The 17,392-nt window shown below is 46.6% G+C and overlaps 2 protein-coding genes across 9 annotated transcripts in view; one reads left to right on the plus strand and one right to left on the minus strand.

The window, feature by feature from the left end:
• Nucleotides 1–17,392, plus strand: part of CSRP1 (cysteine and glycine rich protein 1) — a 269,990-nt gene that overhangs the window by 115,023 nt on the left and 137,575 nt on the right. The gene's annotated exons all lie outside the window — the stretch shown is intronic.
• The window catches only part of PPP1R12B (protein phosphatase 1 regulatory subunit 12B), a 132,945-nt gene that overhangs the window by 87,099 nt on the left and 28,454 nt on the right, over nucleotides 1–17,392 (minus strand). For all 8 annotated transcript variants that reach the window (XM_069875739.1, XM_069875738.1, XM_069875736.1 and 5 more), the window contains exons 2-5: nucleotides 12,659–12,789; nucleotides 10,102–10,220; nucleotides 3,318–3,477; nucleotides 124–268 (exon numbers count right to left, since the gene is read on the minus strand). In XM_069875739.1, the coding sequence (XP_069731840.1) occupies nucleotides 124–268; nucleotides 3,318–3,477; nucleotides 10,102–10,220; nucleotides 12,659–12,789 (555 nt within the window). The remainder of the gene's footprint in view (nucleotides 1–123; nucleotides 269–3,317; nucleotides 3,478–10,101; nucleotides 10,221–12,658; nucleotides 12,790–17,392) is intronic.

A 17,392-nucleotide genomic window follows, 5' to 3' on the forward strand; every position in this document is an offset into this window, starting at 1 on the left:
CAGGAGAACGGCTCACTTTGTAAATTTGTCACAGCACTGGATCAAGCAGTAGGCAATAAAGCTGATATTCACCTGGCTATAAAACACATTGCCTAGGTTATGTGAACGTCTGTGTGTACTGACCAGCTTGTTCCTGATGTCCATATCGCAAAGCGCCTCAGCCAGGATGGAACAGGCTTCCTTCACTCCCCAGTGCGCTGCAGCGTGGAGCGGAGTCCAGCCGTCATTGTCCTGGACATTCAAATTGAACCCAGCCTGGATCAAGAGCCTGAGGAAAGAAGCAATATTGATCGCTGCCCACCTGAGAATGACTTCTCGACAGAAGAGTTCATGCCGTGAACCACATAGGAGGTAGCACGGTTCACAACAAGCCTGAAGTTTCTTGACTCGCTTATTCCCCTAAGCAACACCCCACAGGATGTGCCTGCAGCTGTATCAGGAAAGGGCAGTAAATGAGAAGCGTCTTCACTGTAAAACCTGCTGGGCTGTGTCTAATTGATGAGTTTCCCTTTCAGCATGTCCTAAACTGAGAGAACACCTTAATTTCTAACCCAGCCTTGGTGACCCAGGCTGAACTCCTGCTCCAGCTGACAAGAGATGCCAGACTCACTCAGGCACTAAGCAAACAACCAACATCTCTGCAGGCTGCCAACCCCACAGCACGGAGCCAAGCACAGCACCTGGCACGAAAAGCACATTTGGTAAATGGGGCTCAGACTTGGCTCCACCAGAGAACAAGGAATGATCCATATGGAGACGACGCCAGCAGGACTGCTAGGTAAGAAGCAGTGACATTACTGTGACTGACAGATATGAAATCTGTAAGCTAAATAATCCACATCTGGGTTAAACCACCCAAAAATATATTTTCGCAGACTAGTCCTTGCAGAATTCAAGCCCATTCTACCCATCTGAACCTGCCTGGCAACACCCTTGCATTATATTTACTGCTCTGCTCTTTCCCCGCCCTTTCCCTTCTCAATCCACCCAAAGCCCCAGGGTTTTCCCAGCATCTGGAGCTTGAATATGTCAAACCAAAATAAATACAAAGGAGTCAGTTGTGGTCTGATGCTTCAGAGACACATACACCCCGGTACACCGGTGACCAGGTGAAAGTCATGGGTGGTTCATGCACCAACACTGACTGTTATCCAGGTTTCTTAAACATTGAAGAACATCCCAGGACAATTCTGCAAGACTTTTAGCAGCCTTCCAGCACCAAAAAGGGCTCCAGGAAAGCTGAGGAGGAGCTCTTCATCGGGGAATGCAGGGATAGGATGAGGGGAAGAGTTTTCAGCTGAAAGAGGGAAGATTGAGATGAGATCTTAGGAAGAAATTTTTTACTGTGAGGGTGGGGAGGCCCTGGCCCAGTTGCCCAGAGACATGGTGGCTGCCCCATCCCTGGAGGTGTTCAAGGTCAGGTTGAATGGGGCTTGGAGCAATGTGATCCCTTGGGAGGAGTCCCTGCTCATGGCAGGGGGTGGAACCAGATGGGCTTTGAGGTCCGTTCCACTCCCTGCCCAAACCATTCCATGATTCTATGATTCTAAGTCCAGTAAAACTGCTACTGAAAATTTCCATTGTGGGAAACTCCATCATCCAGAGCCGCCTTCCTGCAGCACAAGGGAAATCCAGCATGATCCCAGAATGGCAGCAACAGTTTTGAAAGTCCTGCAGCTTTACACCGATGCATGACTGTGCTAAATAAAACCCAGTCGTCCCATCGCAGCAGTGTGTTTCTCTGTGAACGAAATTTTAAATTAGATCCTGACTTTATGTTGATTTTCCAGCTGGCAAAAGGGAGAAACACAGCTGCGAAAAGAGTCAAGGTCACAGACAAATTCCACAACTCATTTGAGAGTTATCTAGCTCCTGGCTTCCAGCCCCTTCAGTTTAACTCTCTGAAGCTTTGTATTTGGACTTACAGGGTGGCCATAAAATACACAAGAGTGAAACAATGTCAGCTCTCCATGAGATCTGTTTATCACGGTAAGAATTAATGCTGCCCAGAACTAAGTCACCCTGCAAACAGAGAGTACAGCCTTCACTGAGGAGCACTGGATACATAACCCTCGCTGAAAGTCCATGGAACCAACAGCTCAAATTCAAAAGATATTGCATTTCTATTCCACATAAGCTGTGTTAGATTCCTGCTCTCAGGCATGGTACAGGCACAGACAGCTTATATCTCAATTATAAGCTCTAATGAATGAATACAAATAGGAACAATGGAGGACAGCAGAATTACCAGAGCTTGATAAAAACCAGCCCTTACACATCAAGTCCTGCCATTTAAAACTAAGAAATTAAGGATTGAGATGGAAGAACACTTCCAGAAAGGATTTTAACATGGGCAATAGAGCAACCTCACCGACATTTACGTGCAGCTCCACTCATACATAAAGAGTACAGAATTGTTGAAAACCTTAATGTGACCTTAATAATAAGCTTGTTAGGTGCCAGAGTGGTAGAAGCAGAACTGCTGGAATCCCTCTGCGACTGCTAATGGCTGCTAAGGGGCAGGGGACTGTGAGATGGGGTGGACATAGTATTTTTCCAGACAGTATTTAAATCCTGAGTTTGTAGGCTGAAACTGTACTTTTATCATAAAATCAGAGAACAGTTTAGACTGGAAGGGACCTTAAAGCCTATCCAGTTCCAACCCCCTGCCATGGGCAGGGACACCTCTCACTGGATCAGAGGCTCCAAGCCCCATCCAACCTGGCTTGAACACCTACACGGTTGGAGCAGCAAAGACTTCTCTGGGCAACTCGGGCCAGGGCCTCACCACCCTCACAGGAAAACATTTCTTCCTAATGTCCAATCTAAATCTTCCCCCTTCCAATTTAAAGCCATTCCCCTTGTCCTATCACTCCAGGACCTTGTAAAAAGTCCCTCCCCAGCTTTCCTGGAGCCCCTTTCAGCACCGGAAGCTGCTCTATGCTCTCCCTGATGCCTTCTCTTCTCCAGGCTGAACAACTCCAACTCTCTCTGCCTGTCCCATAACACTGTTTTAACTCCTAGTCCTCTAATCCTAAAATTATGACTCTAATGGTGGAAATTAAACCTAATCTATGCCTCAGTCTCTGAAAAGCTTTCATCACTTCAAAGGACTAGAGGTTTGAAAGGGAATCTTTCAGCCCCTACACATTTCAAGCTGAACCACGTTGTTCAGGCATATAAATCTACAGAGCCTTTTGAGAAACAGCAGCCAGAAATGTCCGTACGAAATAAATTTATCTCAACTATAAAGCTAGATGAGTTCATTACGAAAACCAGCCTGAATTCAATGTGTCAGCCCTGGAAAGAGCTCCTACCTCATGACTTCAGCATAGCCCTTTGCCGCAGCCACATGAAGAGCCGTGGCGCCTGTTCGAGGCTGCTTTATGTCTTCAATTCTCCCACTGTTCAGCCACTGTCGTGCATCCTGTAGCATTTGCTGCTCCTCTTCTTTTCTTGCCAGGTCTAGGTCTAGACCTACGAAGGTGAATCCCAGAAGAAGAAATTATCAAGTGAAAGCTCTCATGAACACATTAAACTTACCCTATCTCTCATCTGCTACACCACATATTAGTAACCTCTTTGGAACACTGCACAAAAATCATCAAAAGCATTTCCTAGGAGTGAGGAGAACTGTGGCATCACTGACACAGGCTTCAAAGTGTCTGACTTAACAAAAAACTGAGAAAGCTGAGACACTGGCTGCACTCTAAATATGTGGTGTCCTAAGATAGAAATAATTGAGTCATGAACAACAGCCTAGCAAACTGAATTAAATACTAGTGTGAGTAAAATCTACAGTGAAGATCTAAAGAGATGATCCTAGGATGGCTCCTGCAAGAGCAACAGAACCCCAACTGTATGGACACTAAGAATTCAGTACGATTTGCAAGCTGCATGAGCTTGCAAGGTGGTCACACCAAAAGAAATATTCAGTTAATTCTGCTGCACAGCAAAACACTGGATTCTGACAAATACAATTTTAAATCAGTTTGGGGACAGAAAGTTGAAAATAAAATCTAATCTGATGGTTTAAAAGATCTGCTTTAGATGAAGTCAAATGAAGTAAGTCCACCAATACCCACATCGGGTGTAACAGGCATGGACTTCTTGCTTTCCGATAACCAGAGGGACAGGTTTCCCACCCAAGGAGACAACGACTGTGCTGTGGGGAGGCCAGGTGGGTCCTGGCGATGCACTGGGCCAATTATCACGAAACCAACAAGAAAGAAAACTACCGTAGACTTGTTTTTGGAAGTGGAGTTCATGATCATAAGGTCATGTAAGGACGATGTATCAATCAGAAGCAAAATACAGCTCTGAAGAAGATAAACCAGATTAGAGCTCACTGACTCAGGAAAAGATATGAAGGAGAAGATGACTAAACTCAAAAATCAAGAAGAGTGTTGGAAAGCAGCTGTCCCTAAGGATTAGTTCTTTCATTATAAGAACAACACGATTTCAAATCAAACTATGGGGCACTAGGTGTAAAACAGAACAAGAGAAAACACTTATCACTGCAGAGCCTGAGCTGTGAAACCCACTACCGCAGGATGCTGCAAAGACCAGAAATACAACTGGCTCCAGAACAAGGAGCAGACAAATCTGTAGTTACTAAACATAATGCTACACATGCCAGGAGTTCCCAAGGAGGACTACACAAGGTCATGGAATAGAAAGCCACGGGAGATTTGTGAGTCTACAGAAAGCCCATCTGGCTCAGGGATTCCTTGAGGCATGGTGGCTGGAGGGTGGGAAATTGTTTGGAAAAGGAATCAGATACAGTTGTCCTGTTATAATTTGAAGCAGGCACCTGCTTTTAGCTGCTGCTGAAGAGAGGCTGCAGGGCTGGATGGACCCTTATTTAAAGTTTATAACATATTCACTCCAGCAGTTACGATCCTTTTAAATAGCATCAGTGGGAAGCTGCTCGGTGGAGACAGATGGTCATTTCAGGGCATCTTCACAGGATGCCACTAATGTAGTGAAGCAATGAAAAAGCCAAGCAGAATCCCAAGAAGTGTCAGGCAAAATATCCGCAGTTGAGGCAGAATTATGTGAAGCATGGTGCCTATAGTCCGCATTTCTTTTATTGGGCTGTCCAGACCATGCCTGTCTCCTCTCTGCAGTCAGGCTTCCTTGGATGCCCAGAAAGATACAGATCTTTTCTTTACATCAGCATAACTTGTCTCTCTCTAAAGTGGGTATCAAAAATTGCACACAGTAATCATAGAATCATAGAATCACCAGGTTGTAAAAGACCTCTTGGGTCATCGAATCCAATCATTCCTATCAGTCACTAAACCATGTCCCTGAACACCTCATCCACCAGTCTTTTAAACCCCTCCAGGGAAGGTGACTCAACACCCTCCCTGGGCAGCCTCTGCCAGTGCCCAATGATCCTTTCTGTAAAAAGTTTTGCGTGATATCTAGTCTGAACCTCCCCTGGTAGAGCTTGAGGCCATTCCCTCTTGTCCTGTCCCCTGTCACTTGGAAGAAGAGCCCAGCTCCCTCCTCTCTACAACCTCCTTTCAGGTAGCTGGAGAGAGCAATGAGGTCTCCCCTCAGCCTCCTCTTCTCCAGGCTAAACAACCCCAGCTCTCTCAGCCGTTCCTCATAAGGCCTGTTCCTCAGCCCCTTCACCAGCTTCGTTGCTCTTCTCTGGACTCGCTCCAGAGCCTCAACATCCTTCTTGTGGTGAGGGGCCCAGAACTGAACACAGGATTCAAGAATCAGCCTCACCAGTGCCGAGTCCAGAGGGAGAAGAACCTCCCTGGCCCTGCTGGCCACACCGGTTCTGATCCAAGCCAAGATGCCATTGGCCTTCTTGGCCACCTGGGCCACTGCTGGCTCATGTTCAGTCGCTGTCAACCAACACCTCCAGGTTCTTCTCCTCCAGGCAGCTTTCCAGCCAGACTTCTCCTAGTCTGTAGCTGCTCAGGGTTGTTGTGCCCCAAGTGCAGGACCCAAGTGCAGGACCCAAGTGCAGGACCCGGCATTTGGCCTTGTTAAACCTCATGCCATTGGACTCAGCCCATGGATCCAGCCTGTTCAGATCCCTTTGGAGCCTCCCTACCCTCCAGCAGATCCACACTTCCACCCAGCTTAGTGTCGTCTGCAAACTTGCTAAGGGTGCACTCGCTGCCTTCATCCAGGTCATTGATAAAGACATCGAACAGGGCTGAACCCAGCACTGAGCCCTGGGGACACCACTTGTCACTGGCCTCCAGCTGGATTTGACGCCATTTCCCACCACTCTCTGGGCCCTCCAGCCAACCAGTTTTCCACCCAGGAGAGTGTGCGCCTGTCCAGGCCAGAGGCTGACAGTTTCCTAAGCAGAACGCTGTGAGAAACTGTGTCAAAGGCTTTACTGAAGTCCAGGAAGATACATCCACAGCCTTTCCCTTATCCAGTAAGTGAGTCACTTTATCATAGAAGGCGATCAGGTTAGTCTGGCAAGACCTGCCTTTTGTGAACCCGTGTTGACTGGGCCTGATCCCCCGGTTCTCTTGCATGTGCTTCATGATAGCACTCAAGATCACCTGTTCCATGACTTTCCCTGGCACTGAGGTCAGACTGACAGGCCTGTAGTTCCCTGGATCCTCCCTGCGACCCTTCTTGTAAATAGGGGTACCATCAGCCAGCCTCCAGTCCAGTGGAACTTCCCCAGTCAGCCAGGACAGTTGGAAGACAATGTAGATGATAGGAAGAGGTTTGGCCAGCACATCCGCCAGCTCCCTCAATACCCTCAGGTGGATCCCATCTGGGCCCACAGACTTGTGACTGTCTAATTGGCCAAGCAAGTCTCTCATCACCTCCTATTGGATCATGGGAGCTTTGCTCTGCTCCTCTAGCTCCTGGGGATGTACACACAGGGAACAACTTTCCTTACTATTAAAGACTGAAGCAAAGAAGGCATAAGTAGAATCACAGAATCATAGAACAGTTAGGGTTGGAAAGGACCTTAAAGATCATCCAGTTCCACCCCCCTGCCATGGGCAGGGACACACCCCACTAGATCAGGCTGCCCAAGGCCCATCCAACCTGGTCTTGAACACCTCCAGGGATGCGGCATCCACAACTTCCCTTGGCAACCTGTTCCAGTGTCTCATCACTCTCATCATGAAGAAATTCTTTCTTATATCAAGCCTAAATCTGCCCCTCTCCATTTTACACTCGTTCACCCTTGTCCTGTCACCACAAGCCTCTAGAATAGTCCATCTTCAGTTTTATTGTAGGCCCCTTTCAGGTACCGGAAGGTCACTATAAGATCTTCTTGGAAGCCTTCTCTTCCCCAGGCTGAACAAACCTAACTCTCTCAGCCTGTCCTCGTATGGAAGGTGCTCCAGCCCACTGATCATCTTTGTAGCCTCCTCTGGACCCGTTCCAACAGCTCCATCTCCTTCTTACGCTGAGGATTCCAGAACTGGACACAATACTCCAGATGAAGCCTCACAAGAGAGGAACAGAGGGGTAGAATCACCTCCCTTGTCCTGCTGGCCACAATTCTTTCGATTCAGCCCAGAATATGGTTGGTTGCCTGGACTGTTGAGTGCACATCTCTGGCTCATGTCGAGCTTCTCATCGACCAGCACCCCCAAGTCCCTCTCTGCAGGGCAGCTCCCAATCACATCATCCCCAATCATGTGTTGAAATTGGGAATTGTCCTGACCCTCATGTAGGACCTTGCACTTGGCCTTGTTGAACCTCATGAGGTTCTCACAGCCCCACTTCTCCGGCCTGTCCTGGTCCTTCTGGATAACATCCTGTCCTTCCAGTGTGGCAACTGCACCACTCAGCTTGGTGTCATCTGCAAACTTGCTGAGGGTGCACACCATCTTGCTGTCAATACTGTTGATGAAGGTATTAAACAGCACTGGTCCCAGTACAGACCCCTGAAGGACACCACCTGTCACGGATCTCCATATGGGCTTCAAGCCACTGACCATTACTCTTTGAATACGACCATCTAACCAGTTTCTTATCCATTGAACTGTCCACCCATCGAAGCAATATCTCTCCAATTTAGAGAGAAGGATGATGTGGGGGACCGTGTCAAAGGCTTTACAGAAGTCTAGAGAGTACCTCAGCCTTGTCCTCAGCCTTTGTCACAGTTGTTCCCTTTGCATCCGATAAAGACTGGATATTCTCCCTGATCCTCCTTTTCTATTGATGTATTTGTAGAAAGATTTTTTATTATCTTTCACAGAATTGGCCAGTCTGAGTTCCAGTTGCGCTTTAGCCCTCCTGATTTTCCCTCTGCATGATCTCACTTCATCCCTGTAGTCCTCCGGAGATACCTGCCCCTTCTTCCAAAGCTCAGACTTTCCTCCTCTCTTTATGTCCATCCAGGTCTCTCTGTTCAACCAAGCCGTTTTTTTTTTTCCCACCGGCTCATTTTCCAGCACATGGGGACAGCTTGCTCTTGCGCTGCCAGGATTTCCTTCTTGAAGAGCATCCAGCCCTCGTGGGCCCCCTTGCCCTTAAGGACTGTCTCCCATGGGACTTTATCAACCAGCCTTCTGAACAGTCCAAAGTTTGCCCTCAATAAAATGGCTGAAACCTTACAGGGAACGGTTTGGGCAGCCCAGTAAAACAAATGCTGACTGTAGGCACAGTTCTCCTTTTTAAATATGTGAGCAGACTAAAAACATTGGAAAAAGGTATTTACACTTATTTCAAAGCGGAGGGGGGAAAAGGAACAACATAATAAGCTTGTCACAAACACAACACTAGAAAGTGAAAAGTTTGTTTACCGGAAGGAATGTGATCCTGTAAGAGTTTTCCAAAAGGAACATTAACACAAATACCAGCCACCTCTCAGATGGACAGCTACGAACTCACCAGTGGAACAGAAATACAGCTGACAGAGCAGCAAGAGACTGGCCTATTCCTAACGATACCTGAAAATAGCTTCAAAAATAAAGTATCCATGATATGCCAAGCAGAACACATCTGTTAGAGAGGACTGATTTCAACCCAGTGTGCAAACTACTCCAACACCAATGTGCAGTCATATAATAATCTAGATTGGAAAGAATCTTTGAGGTCTCTAGCCCAAATTCACTCTCAAAGGAGGGTAACTCCAAACCCAGATCAAGTTGCTCAGCGCTGAATGCAGCTGAGTTTTGACTGCCTCCAACAATGGAAATTCCACAAGTTCCTTGGGTCCTGGTTCCAGCACATTCCTGGGAAACATTTTTCCCCCTATATATATGCACTCAGAACGTCCCTTGTTTGAAGCTATGACTTCTTTCTCTCATCCTGCTACTGTGCAGTTTGGAGAAGAATCTGGCTCCATGGCCTCTATAGTCTCCGTCAAGGCCGCGGAGGACACCAACGAGATTTCCTAACAACTTTTTCTTCACCTGGCTAAGTACGCAGTCCATATATATCCAGTGTGGACGTTTTGGTCTGTGTCAGCTCAATTTGCCTCAGTTCATCACTTCCCATATAGTCCAGCTAAAAGCATCCTTCAAAAACATTTGTGATGAACTTCATGGACAGGGTTTACACCTCCGACACACGTTACCTAACCTCCCAGAGATGAATTTCATGAGCATGAAGGAAGTTTTACTCTGATGAAATATGTCTTAATTACAACATAAGTTACACTGTCCAAGATGTTTCTCCTCCCAGCGATGTTTCTGCAGGGACAGCACAGAGAGCAGCCCCTCAGACAGGCACCCCGATGCGAAAGGGGAAACGGCAGAGCAGATGGGCTACAGAAGTCTAAGGAAGGATCAGGATAAAGAGGTCACTCCAGGCCGAGCACGTTCATTTCCTGGTCCCTACTCTTGGCAGGACTGGAAATCCCACCTCTGTCCTATCAAGTCCTTTCATTGATACCAGCGGTCAGAATTAAATCTCCCTTCCAACAGATCTAATGGATCAGCTTTCAGTACTGCGATGCCTTGCTCTGAAGAATCCTAAGGACAGAACTGCACACCACAAACCTTCTGCATCTGTTCCACTCTTCTGCTACCAAAGCACAATTTGTCTGCTGCCTCTTGGGCCAGATTTCAGATCTCTTCACCTATAGACAATAAGGAAATTCTTAGAGCTCTAGGTCTCACGTATTCAATCCCACCACTGATTTACCTTGTTTCTTTACTTGTTCCAGAAGCAGGTCCTTCATGGCTGCTTCCTCTGCAATGTCAGATGGGACCTCCCCTTCGCTGTTCACAGCAGCCACATTGGCTCCATGACTAATTAAGTACCTGTGGGAATAAGACCCACACCAACAGATCAGATTTGTGTGCAGGTTCAGTGCAACCTACACAGTAAATCAAATAGCAGAACAAAATCTGTGGCCTTCTCATTCGAGCTCAATTACCAAATTAATATCTTATTCTTACCACATTTCTAGACTAAAAAATTTCATTGTTAAACGCAAGGCCCACGGTCAGTGGCTCATAGTTTTTACTTCTCTATAGTTATTTAAATACCCCCAGTTCTTGCATGAACCTGATAGATTATGGTTTTTTTTTTCCAAAAAAAAGGAAGTACTAGTAAAATAAAAAAGGATAAGCCAAGCCACCATCAATATTTAACTTGCTCTTTCATTAACTATACCAATTGTTCATCCAAGAACAATTAATGCCAACTTTGGCTCGTACACCTTGTAACCAGTAAAATTCTGGGAAGTAAAAAAGTCTCGTGAGGAGGGTGAGGCAGAAGATATTTTTGCTTGGTTTTGTGTCAAAATTTATTTTCAATGTCTTTGTGGAACAGATCTCAGTATTCAAATGCTGGTAAATTTTTGGTAGCTGTGATGGACTAAATACATAAGCATGGTATGACTGGTAAAGAACAATATCACCCTTTGTTTGAAGAAGTAGTATCTGGGAAGAAAAAACCCCAAACAGATAAAGGATCATCCAAAGAGATAAGAATTGTCCCAGGAGGAGGACACCAGCCAGAAATACATGAGCCACAAAAGATATACAGAACAGAAGAGGCGCAGAAGTTAGAATATATTGTAGAGGACATTCTTGAGAAATACTGTTGTTTCCCCTAATTCTTCTAACCTATAACACAACTGTTACCTCGGACAAATTATTTGGGAAGCTACTATTTATGTTGGCCTGTTCTTTGGTTCCAGTCACTCCAGGTCATGTATTTGAGCAACTCTCAAAGCCTCAGAGCAACCTGTTGTTGCATAGCAAGCGGTGTGGAACTGGTATCTTCCCTGGGAGAGGCTATGGGTTCCTTGTGAGTGTAACGAATGCTCCAATCAGATGTAGAATGCTATTTCCAACCCTGGAATCAGAAACTTTCAGAAACTATGCCAAGAGGAGTCAAATCTTTGTTGGGAATCAGTTATAGCAGGTTACAGCTTTGCTCTAAACCTCCACTGGACAAAATTCCATATGTTTACTAACCCTGCTTTCCTATGCATTTGATGTCTATACTCACTAGATTTCTAACTGCTCTAGGGCTGGGCCACAGAGTTGCACCCAGTTATGTCCAAACTGAGCCCAACACCTTGTGCTGTAAACCCAACAGTGTCACAAGACAATGCTCTAATTGTGAGTGAAGTAACAAGCAGTTTCTTTTATCTCCATCTCTTGTCAGACTGTGTGCAAAAAAGAGGCACGTAAGATCTGAATCTGAAGGAAAAAACAATGCTGTTGGGGTGCTGGTGACTGTGATGCCCAGAATATGGCATTTCTCTCTCTAAAGTCTCCACACAACCACAGTGCTGCTCACACAGGCCTGTCTGTGGTCAGAAAACAGTTGCTTTACAAAGCCTAAGGATAAGAGTAAGCACTGGTGCAGCCTCCTTGGAACTGTTTTACACCACGCCCTGCCTCTGCTATTTGGGGTTCGCAACAGGAATCATAGAATCATAGAATCACCAGGTTGGAAGAGACCCACAGGATCATCGAGTCCAACCATTCCCATCAATCACTAAACCATCTCCCTGAACACCTCATCCACCCGTCCCTTAAACACCTCCAGGGAAGGGGACTCAACCCCCTCCCTGGGCAGCCTCTGCCAGTGCCCAATGACCCTTTCAGTGAAAAATTTTTTCCTAATGTCCAGCTTAAACCTCCCTTGGTGGAGCTTGAGGCCATTCCCCCTTGTCCTGTCCCCTGTCCCTTGGGAGAAGAGCCCAGCTCCCTCCTCTCCACAACCTCCTTTCAGGTAGTTGTAGAGAGCAATGAGGTCTCCTCTCAGCCTCCTCTTCTCCAGGATGTATACACATCATTACGCTAACACACATTTTGTACAGAGACAGACTTGTGTTCAGTTACAGGAGTAAAAGTCCCAAATCACTCTTAGGTAACACTCAAACTCCACGTGGGCTCCCCACTGACGGAAGCGCACAGCAGACAGCCAGCAGCAGAGCTGTGCTTCACCACATGTCTCTGTGTCACTGGGCCAGCCTGCCAGCCACCCCGCTTCCCTCTGGCTTGGCGTTTTAGCGGAAGCATCTCACGAATCCTAAGTCCCAGTAATGGGATAAGCAAAAGGCAACTAGTTACAGGCTCCACCTTACTTCTCACAAATTAAGAATTCAGTAAGAAGTAAAATGCATCCATTTTTGGCATCGCTTCCTCAAGATGTTGTGTAAGTCTCAGAGCATCAATCACCTGTGTAGCTGGACATGAAAAGCATTACAAATATGGGGAACAGCCTGAAACTCACTCACTCTGCTATGTTCAGGTAGCCGCACGATGCCACTGCGTGAAGAGGGGTCCAGCCCTCGTTGTCCTGCTGGTTCACATTGGCTCCGTTTTCCACAAGGAACTTCACCATGTCCAGGTTCTCATCGATACAGGCCTGAGGGAGAAGGGGAGGGAAGACATCCAGGGAGGGAAAGGGTGAAAAGAAGGAAGAGCAAAAAAAAAAGGTGTTGGTGTTAAATCAAGGGTACAACCTCCGCTTGTAGCTTATACGCAGCAGTAACTGCTGGGCAGAATTTCCCCCTCTGTGAGCGAGCTCACCTTAAAACTTGAGAGAGCTTTTGGGTGGGAACTAAAATAAAATAATTTCAGAATTTTCACAAATTAATTTCAACTCAGAGTCCCCAGGCAGACAAACTCTAAATTCACTCAGGCTTTACTGCTCACCCACTGCTCTGTTTCATTCCTGCCTCCCACACCATGATTCCCTGGCGCAGGGATGCACTGTACAACCACAGATCTCCATTAGTTTTAGGTTTGGCATCAAATCCTTCCTAGGAAGGCAAGCTTTGTATTTATTTAATTACATTATTCCCTCAAAATGACAATGAAATAACATCGTAACAATGGCCAGTGCTAGGGGTGAGCAGGGTCAGCAGGAGCTCAAGAAGGCTGACTCAAGCAGACCATCTGTATACTCAGTATTGGCTGTTACAGATGTAATTGCAGCAAAACCAGAACTTTAGAGAAGGGAACAACCTCTTTATTCAGCAATATTTATTCATTTTCCTGAGTATAACTGCAGAACTTTCCCTGGTAGCTCTACAGACCCTGTGAGCTACTGAAGAGAATGACAGCCCTTTATTAGTCACTGTATTAATTCCACAGACCCGTCGGCTTTGAAGCTGCCAGAAGAAAATGTAGCTAGATTTTCAAGTCTCAGCAGTTCTGTTGGGTGGAATACCTCCTTCCTCAAATTCCTGGCTACAGCACGTTCTGCGTTGCATTTACAGTTCACTGGAGGCTGCTATTTAAGGATGAGCTGGCAATTTAATACATAGGTCCAAATGCATGTGCCTCAGCTGAGAAGCACCAAACGCAACCAGGAGGCAAAAGGGCTGGCTTGTACTGCATGTCCATCCATAGGCAGAGCCCGAGTTCCTCATTACCAGAGAGGGAATCAGCTTGGTCTGAGTTCCACCAAAAATCTCAGCACTCGGACCTTTTGCGTAGCTCAATGTCGGCACATCTATCAGTTACAGCAGCCTGATGACCTCCAGATGATCACCCTTTTAAAGCAGCAACATTAACGATACATTCATATCCCAGCAAGTAATGAAAAGGAGGAAATCATCTCTACGTGGTGCCTCCCCCAAAGAGGCAAACCTATCCTGTCCTATCTAACACATTCATCTGTGCTGCAGGGCTCATTTCAAGAGCCATGCCCTACACCAGGGCATCTAACTCGTTATTTCTACTGCCAGTGCAAATCTCAAATGAGCGTTTTCCTCCCAAACACAAGTGATTGCTACATTTGCTTGGTTCCTAAGCAGCCAGGCAAAAGACGGGCTTTTAAATCTCTAAGGAAGCCTCTGAGGACGCATGCTCCAAAAACTCACTCCTGGTACAGCTCTTTGGCAAACATACGGCCACACAATGTACATCTCTGGCAGTAAACAAGGACGGCCCCGGAGCAGACTCAAGCACGCAAGTCCCACCTGTACATGTGTTACCATGTTTCCTGGCCCTCTTTTAGCCAGGTTTGCCTTAATCTTTGCCAGAAAAGCACCTGCGTAATTCTAGAAATTGTTTACTTCAGAGACTGCTCCAAACATGGACTGGATGAGCCTCTTCCTGTGTTGGTTCTGTCCACCCTGCTTGGTCCGTCAACGCTTTCCCACCCTCAGGCATTAAACAGCTTCACCCTGTACACCCAGCTCTGGAGGACTTCACTTGGATTATTTCTGGCAGTAGAAGTGGAAAAAAACACAACAAACCAAACCAAAAATATTGGGGACTGGAGAGCATCACAGTGAGGTCGGAGGAGTCCTAGGTCCAAGCATGATGGGGTGAGATGTGGTTAGGTCTGAGCAATGTGGATGCAAACCAGGTTCTTCTGCCAGCCACAAGGAGCAAGGTTTGTTCCTTGGTTCTCCTTTATTTAGATCACCTTGCCCATCCGGTGGCTCAAAGCAGAGCTCATTCTGATGTTAGATCAGGCTGCTCAGGGGTTGCGCCAGTTTTTACAGTCTGCAAGGACGGAAAATCCACAGCTGGTCCAGGCCTCCGCCGCAATGCTTCATCACCCTCTCCGTAGGTAATTTTTCTTACCACCTAATCAGAATTTGTCTTGCTGCAACTCCTGCCTCCTGCTGTTGTGGTACAGATGTTCCCTCTAAGTCTCAGCAGGTGATGAGAGCAGGAAACACAAGCCAAACACTCCTACTACAGGGGAACTGATGCGTGCTCCATCTATGCAGATTAATCACAGCATCATAAGGCTGGAAAAGACCTCTAAGCTCATCCAGTCCAACCATCAGCCCAACCCCACCGTGCCCACTAAACCATGTCCTGAAGTGCCATGGCCACAAGGTTTTTGAACCCCTCTAGGGATGGGGACTCCAACCCTGTCCTGGGCAGCCTCTGCCAGGGCTTCACCACTCTTTTGGTAAAGAAACATTTCCCAATATCCAACCCAAGCCTCCCTGGGCACAACTTGAGGCCATTTCCACTCATCCTATCACTTGCTACCTGGGAGAAGAGCCCAGCACCCATCTTGCTCCAGGCTCCTTTCCGGGAGTTGGAGAGAGCAAAGAGGTCTCCCCTCAGCCTCCTCTTCTCCAGGCTAAATAGCCCCAGGCCCCTCAGCCATTCCCAAAACCCCTGGGCTCCAGACCTTCCCCAGCTCCGTTCCCTTTTCCAGATGTGCTCCAGCCCCTCAATGTCTTTCTTGGAGTGAGGGGCCAAAACTGAACCCAGGATCTGAGGTGCAGCCTCACCAGTGCTGAGTCCAGGGGGACAATCCCTTCCCTGCACGGGCTGGTCACACCACGGCCGATCCAAGACCAGATGCTGTTGGCCTTCTTGGCCACCTGAGCACACTGTCTTAATTTTAAGACATATTCTAGAAGGGATACATTCCTGCTTTCCATAATCCAAAAAATTATCAAAACCAACCTGTTTGTGGCTTACATCCATAATGACACATTGAAATGCAGTTGGAAGGCAAAGTGTGCAACGGACACAGAGGTGGATGTGGATGCACAGAGAAACACAATAATCTGTTTCAGCTCAAGGAGGAAATTTTTGGAAATTCAAGTTTGAGCCTGCAGAACTCAGAGCTAATCCGTATTTTATTGCCACTCACATTTGTTGATATGCTTCAAGTTTCCCCCCAACACACCTCAGATAAATAGCACTCATAATCTTCTTGAGGAGTTATTTACATCTTGTCCTGGGAACGCAATCATTACATAGAACTTTTAAAATAAACCTGACTTCATCTATAAGTGCACTGCTCCAAGAATAGCCAAAGAAAGCTCACCCACACAGTGCTTTCTTTCGAGCACCATCACTTCTGGCTGACTGAAGAATTATAGCCTCAAAGAAGAATTTTATCAGCGTGGCTCTACGAAAGCAGCAAGGTGATGTTTCACGCCTGTGTGTACTTACTGCTCTGCTGTGTTTGTTTAAGTATTACCTGCAGTTTGAGTGCAAATCTAAATTTAGACTGAAGAATGACACTACGGATTCGACAGAGAATTATATTTACATTGTTTATCGCTTAAGCTACCCAAATACACCGACTACATCTGCACGCAATGGGAATTAGCCAAGAGAAAAGAGCAGTCCTTGCTCACACCACTGGACACACTGAGCTTTACCATTAAATATCTGTTTAGCTCCATTAAGGAGCTCACCCCCTTCTAAATTTCTGCCTGTTATTGTTCTGCCGGTCCCCATCTTCCATGGTTCCTATGGAATGCACGCTAGAAACGGAGGGATAATGGGATCAACCCCCACCTGTTCCTCCAAAGAAATCCAGTCATTTGACTTGCCTGGCTTCTGAAGAGATAAAATGATGACAAAGTGACAAAGCTACGCTGATGCTGACAACAGCAGCAGGCACTCGCTCGCTCCCCAGGGAACCAGAGCTTATTTCATGCCTGCTGCTTGCATTTGCCACGAAGACAAAGCCAAGCGCAAAGGCGTATTGGGCCCTTCATGGGGCAGCGATGCATTCTTTAATATCCAAGAAAAAAGAACTGTCGCTCCACCCTTCTGCACCCAGGTACCATGAAAAATGACTGTTCCAGTTGTGCGAGCACGCCGTGGGACAATATTTATTTTAATATCAGTTACTGGCACACAAGAACAGAAATGAGCGCAGAGTTGGGAAACATGAACAGGTTTTTAAACGACTTGAGGCTGCATTAAGACCAGTGAGTCTGGCTTCTTGCCTGCCTCAAATACCAAAATACAAGGGGTTGCTGCATTTTTGTGATAATACACAGTACTGATTATATTGGCCAAGATTTTAAAAAGTGAGGTGGAGAAGGAGTTTCAGAACAAGGCATTGGACAAACAGAGGTCCTGAATAACTGCTCTTCAGTTCTGTCGGTCTCATTGTTGTCTCATGTAGGAAACTCTCAGGCACAGGGCTGCTTGCAATATGTTTTAGTCAGACACCCCAAAAGAACACACAGCTTGTATCTTAATACACCATGACAACTTAACGCATCTTAGAGCAATAATTACAC

The sequence above is a fragment of the Phaenicophaeus curvirostris genome, chromosome 24, assembly GCF_032191515.1.
Source record: "Phaenicophaeus curvirostris isolate KB17595 chromosome 24, BPBGC_Pcur_1.0, whole genome shotgun sequence".
In the NCBI taxonomy this organism is placed as follows: domain Eukaryota; kingdom Metazoa; phylum Chordata; class Aves; order Cuculiformes; family Cuculidae; genus Phaenicophaeus; species Phaenicophaeus curvirostris.